Genomic DNA, 20,134 nt, shown 5'->3' with positions numbered 1-20,134 from the left:
AAATCCAGTTCTCTTTCTGCAATCCACACTTGAATTAATTCGTTTTGGAGTACTTCCTGTGTGTCTGGCACTACACTAAGCTCAGTGAAGGAGCAAAGAGAAATGCTAAGGTCTTCACCCTTGTAAAACTTTCTCTTTCTCTGTATGAATACGTATATGTGTGTGTGTGTGTATACATATACATGTGTGTGTGTTTTTCAGGGATTGGCAAGACTAACACAAACTAAAGTTTAGGAAAAAATTCAGAACAATGTCTGCCCAGAGGGCCCTAGACAAAGAGTCAGAGGGCCTAAGTCCTGCTCTCAGCTCTGCCACTCTCTTCCTGGGCAAGTCTATCAATCGATCGACGTTTATGAAACACCTACTACGTGCCAGACACTGTGCTAATCACAAGTGCAGGGGAAAGGAGACTGACTTGAGTATCAGAAGACCTGGGCTCAGACCCTACCTCTGATGCTCAGGGCCTGTGTGAACTTGAGCAATCGCTTATCCTCGGGGGGAGGGAGGCTCATCTGTAAAATGAGGGGATGACTCCATCCAACTCTAAAGCTATGATCCTATGATACGGAGCCACAAGAACTTCTCCCATTAGCACATTGCCGTAGATAATTTCTCCCCTATTTGTCATCTGGAAAGGCACAGAAAGAAGACAAGGTATTGGACAGGGAAGTTGGGAATCAAATGTCGCAAGAGTCAAACTGATGGTTAGCACGAGTCAGTTTGTTTTCCAGTCGTGTCTGACTCTCCGTGACCCCATTTAGGGTTTTTTTGGGCAAAGATACTAGAGTAATTTTGCCAGTGATTCCTTCTCCAGTTTATTTTACAGGTGAGGAAACTGAGGCAAACAAGGGTAAGTGACTTGACCGGGGTCACACAGTTAGGGTCTGAGGCCAGTTTTGAACTCAGGTCTTTCTGACTCCAAGCCTGGCACTCTGTTCACTCTACTACCTAGCTTCACAATCCCTGAATGACAGGGCTCCAAAAGGTCCCAAAAGGGGCTGGAGTAGGAAGGACAACTGAGGACAAGCTCCACCTATTTTACACACGTTTCCCCAGGCCCAAGCCTAACATGGGATCTTCATCTTTAAATCCCTCCCTAGTCTTTCACCCTCCTGACTACCTTCTCACTTGAGCTCTCTGACCTATGCCCTCTAGATATTCCCTATGAGATAACCATCTATACCAGTGACGTCTTTGCTGCGGGAACTGATGCCAGCATCTTCATCGTGATCTATGGCTGTGACGCCATCTGCACCCAACAGAAGTATCTGTGCACCAGCAAGAGGGAGCAGAAGGCTTTTTTTGAGAGAAATTCTGTCTCCTGCTTCATCGTGGAGGTAGAGTTAGAATGTGGATGTGGGCATGGTTCCACATAGAAAGTGAGAAACACATAGGCTTGGATATCTGCATGTCAAAATGGAAAGCACCAGACTAGGCTCAGGAGACCTGAGTTCTAATTCTGGTTCCACCACTGACTAGCTATGTGTTAGGACATGGGGTCTTTAAGATCAGGGATGGGGAAGAGTTGCTAGGCAGCTGGGTGATGCGATGGATCAAGTGCCATGCCCACAGTCAGGAAGCCAAGTTCAAATTTGGCCTCAGATAATGTACTAGCTGTGTGACCTGGGGCAAATCATTTCACCTTTTCTCGCTTCAGTTTCCTCAACTGTAAAATGGGGATAATAACAGCAACACCTACCTTGCAGTGTTGTTGTAAAGATGAACAAGATAATATTTGTTAAGCATTCGGTACAGTGCCCAGCACATAGCAGATATTATATAAATGTCTGTTTACTTCCTTCCTTCCTTCCTTCCTTCCTTCCTTCCTTCCTTCCTTCCTTCCTTCCTTCATTCCTTCCTTCATTCTTTCCATCCTTCCTCTCTTCTTCCCTTCCTTCCTCCTTTCTTTCTTTCCCTCCTTCCTTCCTAGAAAAGATTTTTACATAGTTCTTAAGGATGCAGTGACATCTGGGGTAGGAATGATAGTCCTGAGAAAATATTTAGGGCTTCTAGGAAGCAGGAACACTCTCGGTGAAGGATGAGCACAAGGCTGATGTGGAGAGAGAAGAGTGGGTTAGAATGTTGTGTGATGGTCTGTCTTTACTTCAATGGATGGTCTGGAGTAGTGAAGTTGCCCTTGTAAAATGTAAGAGGAGTGTTCAGTGGGGAATGATCAGAAGAGTCTGGGAGGCCTGAATCTCCTTCACTACTGCTTGCTCAGGCTAACCAACCTCTTTACATGTACCTTTGAGCCCATTTCTCAAGGTGGTCAGATCAGCAGGGTTTAGCAACAATTGGCTAGGGGGTAGAATGAGAGAGGGGGAGGAGGGACTCCCCAGACCCAATCAGTTGCTAAGTTCTGTTGACTCTAACTCTACAGCTTCTCTCACGTCTGCCTTCTTCCAACTGCACAAGCAAGTTCTCATTACCTACTGCCTCAGTTAGTTTAATGTTCTCCTTGTGGGTCTCTCTTTCCCATCAGTGCTTCATGCTACTGCCAAGTTAATCTTCCTAAGGCACAATTCTGAACTTGTCCCATTTGCCTGTGTAACCCACACAGAGTAGTACTTGGCATGCAGTAAGTGCTTAATAAATGCTTGCTGATTGATTGACTCACTGATTGAATAGTAATTTTAGTATGTTTTGGTATCCATCTGGGTTGAGCCTCCTGGACCTTCATTTCCCTATAATATAAGATCCAGTTCATTACTGCTTCTCAGAATTGTATTATCCAAACTTGATCTAGATTTCTGTTCCTGGGGTGTGGTGTTCAGCAGTATATGTGACCACTTTATATCTCAGGTAAGTTCTGTTTTCAGAAAACTGAGGTTCATGATCCTGATCTGTTTGCTTTACAAGTTTATTGTGACAATTATGTTGGGTGCTGTCTTGGTGATTTGAAAACAAAAACATGGAGCTCTGGACAAATGTTCTATGATAGTAATATCATAAGGATTACCGAACAGCCCTATTATTCTCTCCCAGTGCTAAGATCCTATGAAGTCCACAAACCTCCCAGGAGCAGAACATGGTTTCTGCTCACATGGAATGTGTGTGGGGGTCTGACCCTCCTTGTAATGCTTCAGGAGGGCTGTCTCTCATGGAAAGATCACCTGTTTAGGACCTGGCCTCCAATCACTGCATATCTCATCCTTTGTGAGGGAAGAGACTCCATTATTAGCTTGGTGAATGAAGATTATTCTCTGCAGTAATTTTAAAGATAGCTCTTTCTGTGAATTCTAGAAGTTTTTTAAAATATTAATTTACTCATTTATTTTCAATTTTCAACATTCACTTCCATATGATTTTGAGTTACAAATTTTCTCCCCCTCACTCCCCTTCCCACACCCCAAGACATTATGCAATCTGATATAGGCTCTACATGTACATTCATATTAAACATATTTTCACATTAATCATGTTGTAAAGAAGAATTAGAACCAATAGGAGGAACAGTGAGAAAGAAGAAACAACCAAAAGAAGAGAGCAAATAGTATATTTCGATCTGCATTCAGACTCCATAGTTCTTTCTCTGGATATGGATAGCATTTTCCATCATGAGTCTTTTGGAGTTGTATTATATCCTTGCAATGCTAAGAAGAGGCAAGTCTATCAACACTAGTCATCGTACAATGTGGCTGTTACTGTGTATAACGTTCTCCTGGTTCTGCTCACTTCATTCAGTATCAGTCCATACAAGTCTTTCCAGCTTTTTCTGAAGTCTGTCTGCTCATCATTTCTTATAGCACAATAGTATTCCATTACATTCATATACCACAACCTGTTCAGCCATTCCCCAATTGATGGGCATCCCCTCAATTTCCAATTCTTGGACACCACAGAAAGAACTGCTATAGATATTTTTGAACATGTGGGTCCTTTTCTCATTTTCAGAATTCTAGAAGTTTTAAAAATAGAAGACTTGACCAATCTGTTCTATCCATTCCAATTCCTGCATTTGGTAGCAACGACCTTTCCAAATGACTGACTATTTGGCAAACCAGCATCTCTCCTAGGAAAAAGAAAGGAGAAAACATGTATCAGATCTGTATGTCTGAATGAAATGTAGAAACAAATATTCTGCATAGTGGACTGAGGCCTCAGGAGTGCTGGAAATAGGAGAGGGGCTGCATCCCTCCAGGTCTGCACAGAGCAGGGTGGTGGTGTGACAGCTCCAAAGAAGGCTTCCCAGCTTTCCCCTTTGGTGCAGTGAGTTAGAAATGCTCCCATACTCCTTAGGAGTTCCAGGATGGTAATTGGCAAGGAAGCCAGGTGTGATCTACCACCTCTGCTTCCTGGCTTGTACTTTGGGATCTTTGAACCTTGCAACTGGGTTGGTGAGGGGGTGAGGAATGAAAGAAGGAGAAAGGGAAGTAGGGAGAAAATCTGACTCATCTCATTGCTAATTTTGGGCCTGTTCTCATAGAGATAAGCCTTGGCTGGGTTTCTGAGAAAATTCCCCTGCACAGGTGGTGGTCATGAACTTATACCAAGAACAAAGATGCCCATGTTTGCTCATGGTCTGAATTTCTAATTTAACTCTGAATTCTACTGTGCTAGTCTCCAGATGCTGAATCGCTCTCTAGGTGCAGTGACCAGGTTAACATTCACTCAGAACATTTTGTTCAGGAGTTCTTATATTGGAGGCCCTTGTACCTCTGAGATAGGACAGCAGGTAATTGCCCAGGGCTAGAATATACCCTCACACACTTGGTTTTGTGGTTCTGGTTTTTTTCCCCCCTCACCATTTAAATTTTTTTTTTGGCTAGGCAATGTGATTAAGTGACTTGCCCAGGGTCACAAGCTAGTAAGTGTTATGTGTCTGAGGTCAAATTTGAACTCAGGTCTTCCTTACTCCAGGGCTGGTGCTCTATCCACTGCGCCACCTAGCTGCCCGATTTTAATTCATTTTTGAATGATCTGTCAAGTTGCATCACCAGTCCTGGTAACCTATTTTCCATTAGTTTAAAAGATACATTTGTTGAGCCTCAACTAAATGCCCAGCTCTGTTGCGGTAGGGGAGTGATCAAAGAAAAGCAGACCTTCCAGATTTATTGGGAAGATACAGTTCATACCTGAATCAGTTAGATGGCAATACAAGTGAGCGCCAAATGAATGGAGCAGCCTATGAAAGGGCTTACTTTGGGAAGTGGGAGAGAAAGCAGTGAGAGCTAGGCTAGGTTGGTCAGGGAAGACTTTGTAGGGGTTGTGTGTGATTTGAACCAGGCTTTGAAGGACAGATAGACACAGGGAAACAAGGAAAGACAAAGGCATTCTAGGTGGGAGAATAGCATAAGCAAAGAATATTGAAGAGCCCGATTGGAGTAAATTGAGGAGTTCACTCGGGAAAACAGTTGGGAGAAATAGTTGAAGCATTAGAGTGAGTCCAGATTATAATGGACTTTGAACACAAAGCTAAATTTAGACTTTATTCTGAAGGCAGAAGAGAGCTATTGTTTGTTCTTGAGCAAAAATGGTAGTATTATGGGAGAGGATACATTTTCACCTGTTTTTCTGGAAAGAAGCACAATCACAGAGAGCCTTCTCCCTTTCCAGTGTAGATTTCTGTGCCAAAGGCTTGACCGCTATTGCCCATCGTCCACAGAGGGAGTCCAGATCCCCCGCTCTCTGTTCAGTTGTACTGTTCTTTTCTTTTTTTTAAAAAAGAGCGTAGTCAAGGGTGATTGCTTTTGAGTCATCCAGGCCTGGCACCATCAGCAGGCCAAGAGGAATACTCATACTTTGGCAGATTTCCAAGGTTTTCTTCAACCGAGAACTCCATTAATACTCGTCTATAATTTCCGCTGCTGGATACTGTTGTCATGTTTTTTTTTCCCCTTTCAAATTTATATAAGCCCTAGAAGAGACTGAAGCCTCAGTAAATTTTGAGGAGCCCCAAATGAAAATGTTGTTTCTCTTGGGCATGGTTAGGCAAGCACTGACTGGTCTCAGAATATTTATTCCTCCTCTTTTTCCAATTCCTTTTGACATATTGGCCAATGGTGGTATGGCAGGAAGAGTACTAGATTGGGAATGAGGAGCCTTAGTATTTAGTATTGGTTCTGCTGCTGACTGGCTGTATGACCTTAGTGAGACACCTCACCTCTGTGGGTGGCCTCACTTTCTTCATATGAGAAATGAGAGGATTTAATTAATAGCTGACCCTTAGCTGAACTAGATGGTCTCTAAGGACCCTTATAGCTCTGCCCTCTGAGAATTCCAAATTTATCTGCAGTGTGAAATTGCTACTGAATCACCAGGGATTTGCCTCACCACTTTGTTTTTATAGCAGTCTGGACAATCCCTTTCCCTCTTAGTTCAATTGAGACAAAGTGGAAATTTTTTGAAGGAACTTTTACTTAGTAAACTAAGGGGAAAGAACAATTAAAAAGCACAGAAACAGAAAAATTTATAGAACATAGTGGGTCTGGCTAGCTGCCTATAGTCTTCAATGGCTCACATAGTTGGATATTTGGCACCCAGGGTCAAAATCAACACAAGTCCATAGGACTAGAGCCTCCTAGAAATGAGACTGGGATAAAAGAAAATCAGCCAGTGGACAAGGACAAGGACAATAAACTCTCTGTTGGACAATAAACTCTCTGTTAGCCAGTATACTGGGATAATCTAGGGTGATGATTAATTCAAAATTCTGGTTATTAGAGCTCCTATACCTAATAGCCATGGATCACAGATTTTTAAAAATATATCAGGTATAACAGAACATGCCACCCTATTCTTCATACTAAATCTAAACTTACCATAATTGCTTATTTATTTGATGATTCAGAAAGATCTTCAACAACTTAACAGTGACTCAAGATGGTCATTAGAGACATAGCTTTATCACTGTACTAATAAAAAAATGCCAGGCAATAGAGAATTCCAGAGGTTAGAATGTAGCCTTCACTGCACCAGCATTTTATTTACAAAAGGAGCGTTTTATGCTCTGGAAATGCTCACAACTTAAGCTGAATGATCAGCTATCAGATCTATAAGACAAGGTCGAAAACAACTCCGGCCTTGACTTCCCATTTCTTATGGCAGACCTGATAAAGACGTACAAAGAGCACACCATAAACCAGGGACTAAACACTATAAATAAGGTGGCATTTTGGTTTAAAAAAAAACATGTAAAATCATAAATCTTAGAACTAGAAGCGACCTCAGGATCATTTTATTCAACCACCTCCCCTGGGGAAGGGTAGGTATTATTTATTATTCCTCACTTCGCAGATGAGCAGCTAGATAGCACAGTAGACAGAGAGCTGGGCCTGGAGTCAGGAAGACCCAAGTTCAAATCCTGCCTCAAACACTTACGAGCTGTGTGACCCTGGGCAAATCACTTAACTGTTGGCCTCAGTTTCCTCATCTATCAAATGAGCTGGGGAAGGAACTGGCAAACCTCTCTATTATCTTTGTCAAGAAAACTCCAAATGGGGTCATGGAAAGTAGGACATGATTGAACAATAACAACAACAAATAACAAAATTTTACAGATGAGGAAATGGAAACCTTGAGCGGTACAATGACTGGTCCATGGGTCACATTAGTAGTAGAAGGGGCATGTGTGAGTGCGTGTGTGTGTGTGTGTGTGTGTACGTGTGCACGCACTTCAAAAGAGAGAGTAAATAGGGTCACAGATTTAGAGCTGGAAGGAACCTCAGAGGTCCACCAGTCTGTATTTCACAAATGAGAAAACTCAGAGAGTTTAATGAGTTATCCAAAGTCACACAGGTGGTAAGAGCTGGGATTTAAGCCTAGTACCTCTGATTTCAAATCCAGCACTCTTTCCATTGTGCTCTGTTGTCTCTGACCAGAGCCCAGGTTTCCTCACTCTTTTTTTACTTTTCTTCCCTACCCCATGCTGACTCCTTCTTGAGTCCTAATATTTGTAAGGTTTGCAGCCGGGTGACTAAGATGGGGCTGCCACCAATGAGATGATGCTTGAATTCATTTAGAGCCATCGCTCTTGTCCAAGGTTACCGAGGTTTCATGTTTGATGAATGAATCAATCAAAAAACATTCATTCATTAAGTGGCTCTGCATTCAAGATATGCATATGAGCATGATTAGGTCATCTTGCTGGCAGTTTCTGAAAGCCTGAAATTCAGAGACTTGCAGAAACTGTACCATTCATTAAATGTTATAGGAGTCGAGAGGCAGCAGGGATCAATATGGGGTGGAGCGGTCCAGGAATGCGTCATGGAGTAAGTGTGGGTAGAATGTAGATGAGCAGTGGGAAGTGAGGGAGAGCATTTTAAGTCTTTTCTCTAATCTCCCACGTCCACTCAGCTGCCAAGGCTGGCCAATTATCTCTCCATGAGATCTCCCACATTCATCCCTTTCTCTACTCATATGGCCACCATCCTGGGCCAGGCTTTCATCCTCTCTCATCTAAACTATTGCAATAACCTTCTAATTGATCTTTCTAGTTCTAGTTTTTTCCCTATCTAATTTAGTATCCATAGTTGCCAAACTGATATTCCTAAAACATAGATCTAACAATGCCACTCTCCTTGTCAAGAAACATGAGTGGCTCCCTATTGTTCCTGGGATAAAATATATACTTCTCTGCTTGGCATTTCAAGTCCTTCACAATCTGCTTCCAACCTATCTCTCCTGACTGGTTTCATATTGTTTCTCTTCGCTTTATCACTCATCTATTGACCTCCTTTCTGTACTGTACCTACAACATCCCATCCAACAGGATACTGTTTCCATCCCTTGCACCTGCTGTCTTCCATGCCTAGAGTGGTCTCTTCTCATCTTTTGCTCTGGAATCCCATGCACTTTTGAAGACTTGGTTTAATTGTTATTGCCTGCATGAGGCTTTTCCTGATTCTCCTTAGTTGTCAGTATCCCCATCCCCCCATAATTTTGTATTTATTTTGTAGTTATCTGTGCACATGTTGCTTCCCCTAGTAGAATGTAATTTCCTTGAAGGCAGAGACGTCATTTTGCTCTTTGCATGCTCAGTGTCTAGCATAGTGCCAGATGCATGTTTCAGTCATTTTTCAGTTGTTTCTGACTCTTCATGACTCCATTGGGGCTTTCTTGGTAAATATACTGGAGAGATTTGGCATTTCCTTCTCCAACTCATTTTACAGATGAGGAAACTGAGGCAAACAGGGTGAAGTGTCTTGCCCAGGGTCACACAGATAGTAAGTGCCTAAGGCTGGATTTGAACTCAAGTCTTCCTGACTCCAGGGCCAGCACTCTATCCACTGTGCCAAACTGCAAGATGCATAACAGGTGTCAATAAATGCTCATTGAATTGCATTGTCTTGATGCTCTATTAAGGAAAGCTCTGAAGTTATAAAACAAGTAATATTTATTGAGCACCTCAGCACTGTGCTACAGAATGTAGAAAACACAATCTCTGCCCTCAAGGGAGCAGGCAGGAGCAGTAAATGAAACCACGAATAAACAAGAGAGCACAGAAATTACCAAGTAGTACAGAGTAAATACACAAAGAGTTAGTGAGTGTGTGTGTGTGTGTGTGTGTGTGTGTAGAGAGAGAGGGAGACAGAGAGAGAGACAGAGAAGGAGGAGGAGAATCAGGCTTGAAGCTTGTTGAATGACATAAGCAAAGGCTTAAAATTGGAAACATGGCATATGCAAGGAAGATTGAGATCAGTTTCACTAATGTGGATGTAAAAAAGAGAGAGAGAGGGGCAGCTAGGTGGCGCAGTGAATAGAGCTCTGGCCTTGGAGTCAGGAGGACCTGAGTTCAAATCCAGCCTCAGACACTTAACACTTACTAGCTGTGTGACCCTGGGCAAGTCACTTAACCCCTACTGCCTCACCAAAAAGCAAAGAGAGAGAGAGAGAGAGGAGAGAGAGAGAGAATGCTCCAGATGGAAGGAATCAATGCCTATAGCTATCACTGAATCTTTCCTTCCTCTCTTTCCCCCTCTCTGTCTACCCTAGCATTACAGACCCCTCTTGGGATAATGAGGTAAGATAGTACTTCCTCTACCACATCTAGGATGTTAGGGATGCACTGTTCTTTCCCAATACTGGTTCCCTTTATGGTGAGAAAGATGTGGAAAAACATAATCATAGAATCTCAGATTGAGAAGTGACCTCAGAGGGAGAGATTTCGGTAACAGCTATAGATTATTAATTTGATTTCTGTCTCTTTCTTTCCCCACCTTTGTCTACCTTGTAAATGGGATTTTACGTGGGAAGGGGATATAAGGCAAAGACATAAAACACTATAATAAGATATAATAGAGGGGAAATCAAACCTAGCAGTAATAATCTTGAATGTAAATGGCATTAACTCACCAATAATAGAGAAGGGTGGCAGAATACGGCAAAAAGCAAAACCTAACAATATGTTGTTTAGAAGAAACATTTAAAACATGAAGTTCCCAGAGTCTAAATGAGGAGTTGGAGTAGAATCTATTAAACCTCAGAGAAATAAAAAAGGAGGGATGACAATCATGATCTCAGACAAAGTAACAGTAAAAACAGAAAGAATTAAAAGAGATGAAGGGAAAGTAGATGAAACCACACATAAGGAAACAATATCAGTACTAAATACATATGCACAAAATGATATGACATTTAATATTTAAAAGGATAGTTACTCAATGCTATGGAGAACTAGGCAGTAAAAAATTATTAGGGACTTCATTTTGACTTTTGCAGTCCTAGACAAATCTAGTAGAAGGATAAACAAGAAGTGAAGGACCTGAAGATAATTTTAGAAAAAATCAGATACGGTAGACTTGGTAATTAATGAATGTACATCATAAGGAGTATATCTATTTTCCTGTTTTTCATGGCACCTTTAAAAAAACTGACCAAATCTGGGACATAAAGTAGTCATAAGCAAATGCTTAAAAGAAGAAATATTAAACACAATTTTTAGACTACAATGCAATAAGCATTGTAATCAATAAGGGAAATTTGAAGAACAAGAATGCCCTCTTCAAAAATGGTAATGGATTTCTGTACACTAAAGCTTTCAAGAAAAGGCTAGATACTTGTCAGGTATGTTACAGAGGGGATTCTTGTTCAGTACCAAATTAAGCTAGAAAGACTCTGAGGTCCATTATAACTCTGAGATTCTAAAATCTTCAACAGGTAGTTGAAGGTAGTCATCCATGGTTTCCTCCAATTATTTGGAAGTCACTATCCCCTGAGTCATCCAATTTTAGGTCATTTTAACTGTTAAGAACTTTTCCCCTTCTATCAGGCTAAAATCAGTCACTGCAATTTTCATCTATTTCTCTTAGTTCTGCCCTCTGGAGCCAAGATGAACAAGTCTAATTTTTCTTCTATATGAGAGTCCTTAAAATGCTTAAAGACATTTATCTTACGTTCTCTAAATCTTCTCTTCTTCAGCCTGGTTCCTTCATCCAATCCTTAAATGGCATGGTTTTGTGAACCCAACCTTCATGAACCTGGTCATCGTCTTTACCACATGTTCTAGTACATCACTGTTCTTCCTTGAATGTGGCAGCCAAACTCAACATATACCCTTTTCCCTTTAGTTAAATTGAGACAAGGTAGGAAATTCCTCTGCCCTGGGATTTTAATTTTTAAAAATTTGTTATTCAAACATCAACAAACGTGAATATTTCCATATACAAAGAACAGAAAAAAGAGGATTTTATATGAAGCTGTCTCATAATAAATCACATAAAATCATCAATCTCAAAAATAAACTTATTTTAAGCCCATAATAAAGTCTATACTTTAGTTTTAAAGCTGTCTTGATTTTCTTTGTCCTCCTCTGAGCTTTATTCCCTTTTTCTCTGTGCAGTTTAAAAAATGTTTCATTAACACTTTTTTCTTTTCTTCTTTTTTTCACATCGCCATCATTAGCCCTCTTCTCCTCTGCCCTGACTCTGTTCCTCCCTTATAAAAAAAAAATAAGCAGAGCAACAACAAAAACAACAAATTCATACATTGTCTATGTCAGAAAATCTATGTCTTTTCTGCATTTCTAGGCAGCCATGTCTCAGCAACAGCTGGCAAGTATGTTTCATAACAATCTCCTGTAGTTGTGGTTGGTTATTGTACTGATCAGTCATTCAAAGTTGATTTCTTTTGCAGTTTTTATAATTATTTCATAGATTGTTTTCCTTGTTCTGCTCTATTCACTCTGTATCATTTCATACAAATCTTCTCAAGTGTCTCAGAGTCTGTTCCTTTTTTCTCATTTCTTATGGTAAAGTAATATTCCATTACACCCATATACCATAATTTGTTCAGCCCTTACCAAATTGATGGGCATTTTCTTAGTCATTTCTTTGCTATAATAAAAATGTGGCTATGAATATTTTTATACATGTGGGTTTTTTCTATCTTTGATCTCCTTGAAGTATATGTCCAAATTTATTCATAGTTTAATGACTTTTTGCATATAGTTCTGAATTTCTTTCAGGAATGATCAGACCTAATCACGGTCCACCAACAGTGAATTGTTCTGTGCTCTTGTTCTCCCACAGCCTCAGCAATAATTGTCATTTTTCTATATTTTCATTTTTGCCAATGTTAAGAGTGAAATAGAAATGTAGTGTTGTTTTAATTTTTTGATAGCATACTTTTCTTCTCTGGAGAGTCATTTGTTCATATTCTTTGATCATTTGTCTATTTGGCAATGGTTATTTTTCAAATTCATTCCATATATATTTTGGATATCAGATCTTTATCAGAGAAACTTGTTGCCAAGGTTTTTTTTTCTTTCAGTTAACAGTTTCCCTTCTGATTTTCAGCTGCATTCATTTTGTTTGTGCAAACCTTTTTCAACTTAATGCACTCAAAATTGTCCATTTTATCTCCTATAGCTTTCTCTTTCCTTGTTTGGTCAAGAAGTCCTGGCCTAACCATAGTAGTTTCCTACTCCTCTAATTTGCTTGTGATGTGTTCTTTTATATCTAAGCCATATATACATTTTGAGCTTACTGTAGTATATGATGTGAGATGTTGGCCAGAAATAAAATTCTTCCAAGTTTCTTTCTAATTTTTCTAGCAATTTTTGCCAGATTATGAGTTTTTACCTTGTATTTACTGTTACTATGTTTGTTTGCTCCTGGGTCTCATGTACCTACATTTCTTCTTCAGGCAGTCAATTATTTTTGATGATGACTGCTTTTTAGTGTAGTTTAAGGTGAAATACTGCCACGTCCCCCCCTTTTTTACATTTTTTTCAATATTTTCCTGGAAATTCTTGACCTAGTAGGGATGTTTCAAAGGGAAATTTAGCTAATAAGAAAACAAAAAATTATTGAAAAATATAGTAGACATAGACTTATCATTATGAGATAAATTACAAATTGATTTTAAAAACTTTATGTCATCTCAATTGATCCATGTAATCCTGTGAGGTAGGTACTATATGTATTATTTTCTTTTTTTTAATAGATGAAAAAAATGACTCGAAGAGGTTGTACTTTGCTCACGGTCACATAGCAGAAAACATCAGAGCTAAGATCTGAACCTAGGTCTTTCTGAATTCAAGTACAGTACTTTCCTTATGCCACATTGTTTCTCTCTCAAAAAAAAAAAAAGAGTCTACTCATGGCTTGGCTTGGCAGTAATATCATATAGGACTCCCTGCCCTGGTTCTTTTTCTTCAACTCAAACCTGCTTGGAGGGAGTCAGGGAGGTTCAGCCCCACTGTTCCTTTCTCAGTCTTTTGGTATTTTTCTCTCTTCCTCTTACCTTCAGGTCTTCCTTTTTATGGGAGCAATTGGATCAAAGGGCCCAGTCCCACTGATAAGATGGTTGATGTGTTAATAGACCAACTCTGGCAGAGAAAGAGACTATAAGACATACAACTGGATAATGAAAAGTGTCTCAGATGTAGAAAGGCCTTATCTCCTTCTCTTCTTATCTGAAATCTTTCCCCAAAGCTTTTGGGGAAGCTTTCCCTTCTTTTGTGAGTCAAAGAATGACTTAAAGTCAATTCTCACTTTCATGGCCAGAAGGGAAGGGAAAAATAGGACTTTGCTGGGTATAACATTTTTATTGATCCTTCCCTGATTTATTCATTAAATGTTTTATTTAAAAAAACACTAAGCTAGTGCCCTGTGTTTTTTGCCCTCTCTTCAGATGGAGGATGTGGGAGAAGTCATTGAAAAAATTAGGATTGGACATGACAATGCAGGCATGAATGCTGGGTGGCACTGTGACCATGTGGATATCCGAAGGCTCCTGCCAGATAAAGATGTATGTTCCTGCCCTAGGATTTCCTGCAACTACTTGGCAGTCTTTCCTGTTCTGATAAGTTAAAGAGTTTGCAAAAGGGATTGTGAAAATTGCCTTGTCCACTGAGAACTCAGTGCTAGATTTTTGATTAAATAGCTCAAAAACATTTTCAAATCTAAGGTGCAAAGAGTCACATATTAATTTGATTTATGCATTCAATCAACATACATTTATTAAAGACATGATGTGCAGAGCATTGTGTTAGATATGGGAGATGCAAATTTCAGATAATATATGGTCTTTGTTCTCACAAAGCTTCAAATCTAATATAATAGGGAATGATGCAAACACAGATAGCTAAATATAATATTGCCTAATTAAAATTAAGTCGTACAAAACAAAGTGTTCGCTAAGTCAAAAGAAGAAAGTTGTTATTGATAGGGTGATCAGGTAGGGTTTTATGGAGAAGATGGTATCTAAATTGGATTTTAAATCATGTAAGATACAGCATGGGTAATAGATAGGATCAGGAAGACCTGGGTTCAAGTCTTACTTTGACACATAGTGGCCGTGTAACCCTGGGAAAATCATTTAATTTCTCAAAGTCTCAAGCTACTCTCTTAGTTTATAAATGACAGAGAAGGTGCCATCTGCATTCATAAAGGGGATTTCCTCATCAGGAGCTCCTTGCCCTGTTGAAATCATAGGTCTGGTTAAAAAACAACAATAAATAAATGGCAAGAATTCAATAATGAAGAGAAAAAAAAGGATAGTGTAGCCATAGGGAACAGTGAAAACAGAGGCACATCAAGGCAGAAAAGCACAGGGAATATCTCAGGGCCAGAAAACAGTCCAGTTTAACAGGGGCGTGGAGGGCACAGAAGGGAGCAATATGACAAAATGCCAGAAAGGGAGGATGGCACCAGATTGTGAAGGGCCCTGGATGCCAGACAAAAGGAATTTGAACTTTAGTTGGCAGGCAGTTGAATGCAACTTAAGATTTTTGATTAAATGAGTGACATGACCAGACCTGTGCATGAGGAAGACCATTCTGTCAGTGGAATAAAGGATAGATTTGAGAGGGTAAGTTTGTAGATGAAATTGGGATATCAGCAGGCTATTGTAATAGCCTAGGAAGATGGTAATAAAGGCCTGGAAGAAGACGGCATCAGTGGTTATAGAGGGGAAAGAATGAATTTAAGGAAAATTGCAGAGGAGGGCAGCTAGGTGGTGCAGTGGATAGAACACAGGGCCTGGAGTCAGGAAGACCTGAGTTCAAATCTGACTTCAGATACTTACTACTTGTGTGACCCTGGGCAAGTCATTTAACCCTGATTGCAGAAAGAAAAAAGGAAGGAAGGAAGGAAAGAAAGAAAGAAAGAAAGAAAGAAAGAAAGAAAGAAAGAAAAGAAAGAAAGAAAGAAAGAAAGAAAGAAAGAAAGAAAGAAAGAAAGAAAAAGAAAGAGAACCAAGTATCTCTGTAATCAAGCAAGGAAGGAGAGCATTTAGAGAGGGGGTAGCCAGAAGTGTCAACTATAACATGGAAGAAAGGAAAGGAGGGTTGAAAAAAAGATCTTTGGATGTGGCCATTTGAAGGGCATCAGTAGCCTCTGACAGCCCAGTTTCAGCAGAATGATGGAGGGCAGAAACCAGGCACCAAGCCCTTAGTGGAGCAGATAATGGAAAAGTGGAGACCTGCGGGGTGCACAATTTTATAAAGCTGTTTGTCAGTGAAGTGCAGGAGATAGGTCTAGCCATCTCTCTCTCCACATTCCAGTCCACATTGTGTACTGATATCCATACCTCCATAAACACATGTATACACACACACATATACACAAACATGTACACAACTACACAAGTTCATGTGGTCTAAATATACTTCTCCTCCTGGTTACAAATTGGCAATGTGTTAAAAGGAGACCCAGGACATCGTACTATATTTAAGACGGCCTCACAACATAGTGACACATCCATACTTCACTAATTTATAAGGGCCAGCATCCCCTACACCATCATTTTCTTAAAGGTCACCCACTGCATCCTGGGCCATCAGTTGTCTTGACATATGTTTTGTCACTGGATTCCAATGACCCTGGAGGAGAGAGCAAGGCTGATGACTTTGTGCAGCTCTGGACTGAGGCAAGCAGAGGTTATGGTCACTCAGCTAGTAAGAGTCTGAGGTTAGAATTGAACTCAGGTCTTCCTGACTCCAGGCCCAGCACTCTATCCATTGAGCCACCTAGCCAACCTTAAAGCAACAATTCTAAAACTTGATAGTTACTCAAAAGATAAAACTTAAGAAGGAATGGAATGCAGTAGGATTTGGAGGGAGAGTCTTTAAACAATTGACCTATTGTCATTTTTGTATGAACAAGTAGCTCTATGATATATAGTTGTCCCAGTCACCAGAGACTCCTGCCTGAATATTGACTGGCTTGCTTAGGAATTGATGAACTAGGCATTTTCCCTATTGAAAGCTGAATTTCTTTTCCCTTCCCCTTTGCTCTAGGGGTCAGAGACTGTGACATTTGCCTGTGATCGATGGCTTGCCACCTCTGAAGATGATAAGAAGACTATCCGAGAACTGGTCCCATTTGATATGTTTACTGAAAAAGTAATGAAAGATGGGTCTTTAAGACAAATTTATAAGGAAATAGAAGAACCTCTGGACAGTAAGTATGATGACAGGATCCATGTTCTACCCTGAACCCCAACCCTTGATGTTATGTGATTATGAATAATAAGGGGTTTGATTTTAAGAATCAACACTTTAAAACATTAATCATATGGAATGAACATTTTTCTAAAATACATTGCACACTCCCCTGCCTCCTTAAACAATAAATACTGAACATTATTTAACTTTGCCTTGAACTTCTGTACTGTGCAATAATACATTGATGTTTTCATTTCCTATTTGTAGCCTACATTAAATGTCCCCAGAATGCCATACTTTCTGAGAGCTTGTGTCTGCTTTGATAGTTTTTCTGTCTCTCCCCTTGATGTTAGGCTCTCAGCTATCATCTCCCACAACTGTCAGCATGCCATCTTGTAGCAGACTCTCTCCTAATTGGCTTCTTCTCATCTGCTGTGGGCTTGAACATCAGATAGCCAACTGTGTCAGAACTGTGTATAAAATAAGAGTAAAAAAATCTAAACAAGTGTATAAGAAGTTCTAAGAAAAAAGCATGAATATAAATCTCTTGTATATAGACTTTGTAACATCTGTTTTGGTAGTTCAGAAGCTTTTGATGCTCATATTGGGTGAAGACATGTTTTAGATAGACATAATTCTTGGGCAGCTGGGATTCAGATAAGTGAGATCTTATTGTATGATCAAATCTCATTATCCAGGGACTGATGATCCTGTTTGTAGATTATCTAGACTCCTGGCTTCTTCTCACCTCTTTTTTTTGTCTACCCATCTTTCATCTGTTCACTGAGTCTTCTTCAATGGATAGGTTGTTATTATTGTGGTTGTCTATCCTTCGTTCTTGAAGAGGATGATGACATCAAGGAGGTGATGACATACTTGCAATTGATTTTCGTTTGAGGAAGATGGGCTGTACAAGATCACCAGCCTCACTTTCTCCTCCAGAGCCATCTGGGTCCAGTGGCCAGATATTCATCAGGACAACTGGAGATGGCCCCAGGATGCAATTGGAGACCCTGGCCCTTGCCTTTTCAGGTTCTCACTTTGAGTGAGGTAACGCCCATTCAGTGAAAAGGCCTCTTTAAGAAGTGTCAAGGGATGGCCCCTTTAATAAAAAATTAAAATCAAACTGGGGGTGGGGCAGACCCTTAGGGTTGCTGGCCAAAAGAGAAACAATTACTATTTACATTCACTCTGAGCCAGGAGAGCCCAAAAATACCCATTAAGTGGTGCTTGGGCAGGGAATTATTGTTGTCCAATCTCAGCTCCAGAGTGAATTGGGTCTTAGGCTAGGTCTTTGAGAAAGAAATCTAGCCAATAAACCCCAGAGAGGAGGAGAAGGAGAAGGAGAGGGACAGGGACAGGCACAGGGACAAGGACGAGGAGCTGAGTTACCCAAGTGGAACTGGTCAGCTGGGTCTACTCACAGGTTGTATTTGTCCTTTGTTCTCAAATGACATCAGGGAGGTGATGACATGACTTGCAATTGACTTTGTTTTGAGTGAAGGAGGGCTGTGCAAGGTCACCAGCCTCACTTTCTCCTCCAGAGTCAACTGGGTCCAGTGGCCAGATATTCATCAGGACTACTGGAGATGGCCAAGCCAATGTATAGGTAGGGTAAAGATGAGGAGGACAGATTTATTTCAATCCATTTTTCTTCTGATCTGAAGAACTTAATCTTTTTCATCTCACTGTCCCTAGTTGCTATTCTAATTCTAATTCAATCATATGTCTTCAAGCATAGTGAGTATTGGATGTTATGATTAGGGCACATTTAAATTTAGAGAAAAATCACCTTTATCAGAACTTAGTGCATGGTCCTAAGAAAGCCAAGGCATGAGTTCAAGGTCAATGTGAGCCAGACAGCTTTTCTTATCCCTCATCTTCTTTGATCTCTGTATCACATTTGACAGTGTTGACCAACCACTTCTTGAAACTTTCTCCTTTCATTTCCATGACTTTAGCCACTAGATAGTGCATCAGATAGAGCGCTGGACTTGGAATCAGAAAGACTCACCTCATGAGTTTAAATCCAGCCTCAAACACTTACTAGTTGTATGACCCTGTGCAAGTCACTTAACCCTGTTTACTTCATTTTCCTCATCTGTAAAATAAGCTGAAGAAGGAAATGGCAAACCATTCCAATATCTTTTCCAAGAAAACCCCAAATGTGGTCATGAAAAGTTGGCTATGTCTGAAATGACTCCACAACATTCCATGACTTTGAATTTTTTCTATTTCTTATGTGAGTACTTCATCTTTCCTCCCTCCCCTATCTATAAGTGTTCCCTAAAACTTTTTCCCCTTCACTTCTTGATGTTTTGTTGTTTTCCTCTCCCTTTATCTTGCCCTATCATCATCATCATCATCCACTCTCCAGTTGCTCTTCCAACTTTTCCAATAAGTTCTTCCATTCTTGCCAGTATATAAGTCACATCAAAAATCAGTCTCATTACTTGACAACAATGCCTGTTTTTAGGACTAAAAACAGGTTTACCCAATGTGATGACTAATCTTATTCCTCTAAACTGGGCTCTAAATGACTTTAGGCTATTTCTAAAAAATTGAATGTCTTCAAAGAATGATGAATTTCCATCATTGCACATTTATAAGAGAATCTATCACAGGCTCAAGAGTTTGTTCCAACAAGGATCTGAAAACTGGCAGTACTGCTGGGCTACAGAGTCTCCCAAAGTGATTATTTGAAGAAGACAGTGCTCATCAACACATGTAAATTAGGGGATGCGTGTATCTGTTTTTTAAAGTTATATTACATTATAAAGTAGACATTATAGTCTGCACCACTGAAATCACAGGTCCTTCTTACAAGTGCATTTCGTATATTATTGTATTTTACACCAATCAATGAACATTTTTTAATTAAGCGCCTACTATGTGTCAGGCACTGTGCTAAGTTTTGGGGATAAAAAGAGGCAAAAGACAGTACCTGCACTCAGGGAACTCACAATCTAATAGAGGAGATAACATACAAACAAATATATACAAACAACTATATACAGGATAAATAAAAAATAATTAAGAAAGGGGAGGCACTTGAATTAAGAGAGGTTAGCAAAGGCTTCCTGAAAATAGATGGGATTTTTTGTTAGGACTTAAAGGCAGCTAGCTGAAATAATTCAGTAAGCTGAATTGAGGAGGGAGAATGTTCCAGGCATGGGAGACAGCCAGCAAAAATGCCCAGAGCCAAAAAATGGAGTGGCTTATTGGTGGAACAGCCAATGTCAATAGGCCAGTGTCACTGGATCAAATCTGATTAGTGTCAAGAATGTTCATCTATCTATTGACCTA

At 40.1% G+C, this 20,134-nt stretch overlaps 1 protein-coding gene across 2 annotated transcripts in view; it reads left to right on the top strand.

The window, feature by feature from the left end:
• The window catches only part of LOXHD1 (lipoxygenase homology domains 1), a 272,249-nt gene that overhangs the window by 158,527 nt on the left and 93,588 nt on the right, over window positions 1-20,134 (top strand). For both annotated transcript variants that reach the window (XM_027869011.1, XM_027869010.1), the window contains 3 exons: window positions 1,156-1,337; window positions 14,074-14,190; window positions 16,682-16,844. In XM_027869011.1, coding sequence (XP_027724812.1) covers window positions 1,156-1,337; window positions 14,074-14,190; window positions 16,682-16,844 — 462 coding nt within the window. The remainder of the gene's footprint in view (window positions 1-1,155; window positions 1,338-14,073; window positions 14,191-16,681; window positions 16,845-20,134) is intronic.

Source organism: Vombatus ursinus, unplaced genomic scaffold, assembly GCF_900497805.2.
Source record: "Vombatus ursinus unplaced genomic scaffold, bare-nosed wombat genome assembly UNPS02014791.1, whole genome shotgun sequence".
Taxonomy (NCBI): Eukaryota; Metazoa; Chordata; class Mammalia; order Diprotodontia; family Vombatidae; genus Vombatus; species Vombatus ursinus.
Note: the sequence above shows the minus strand (reverse complement) of the source record. Positions and strands in the feature narration are given on the sequence as shown.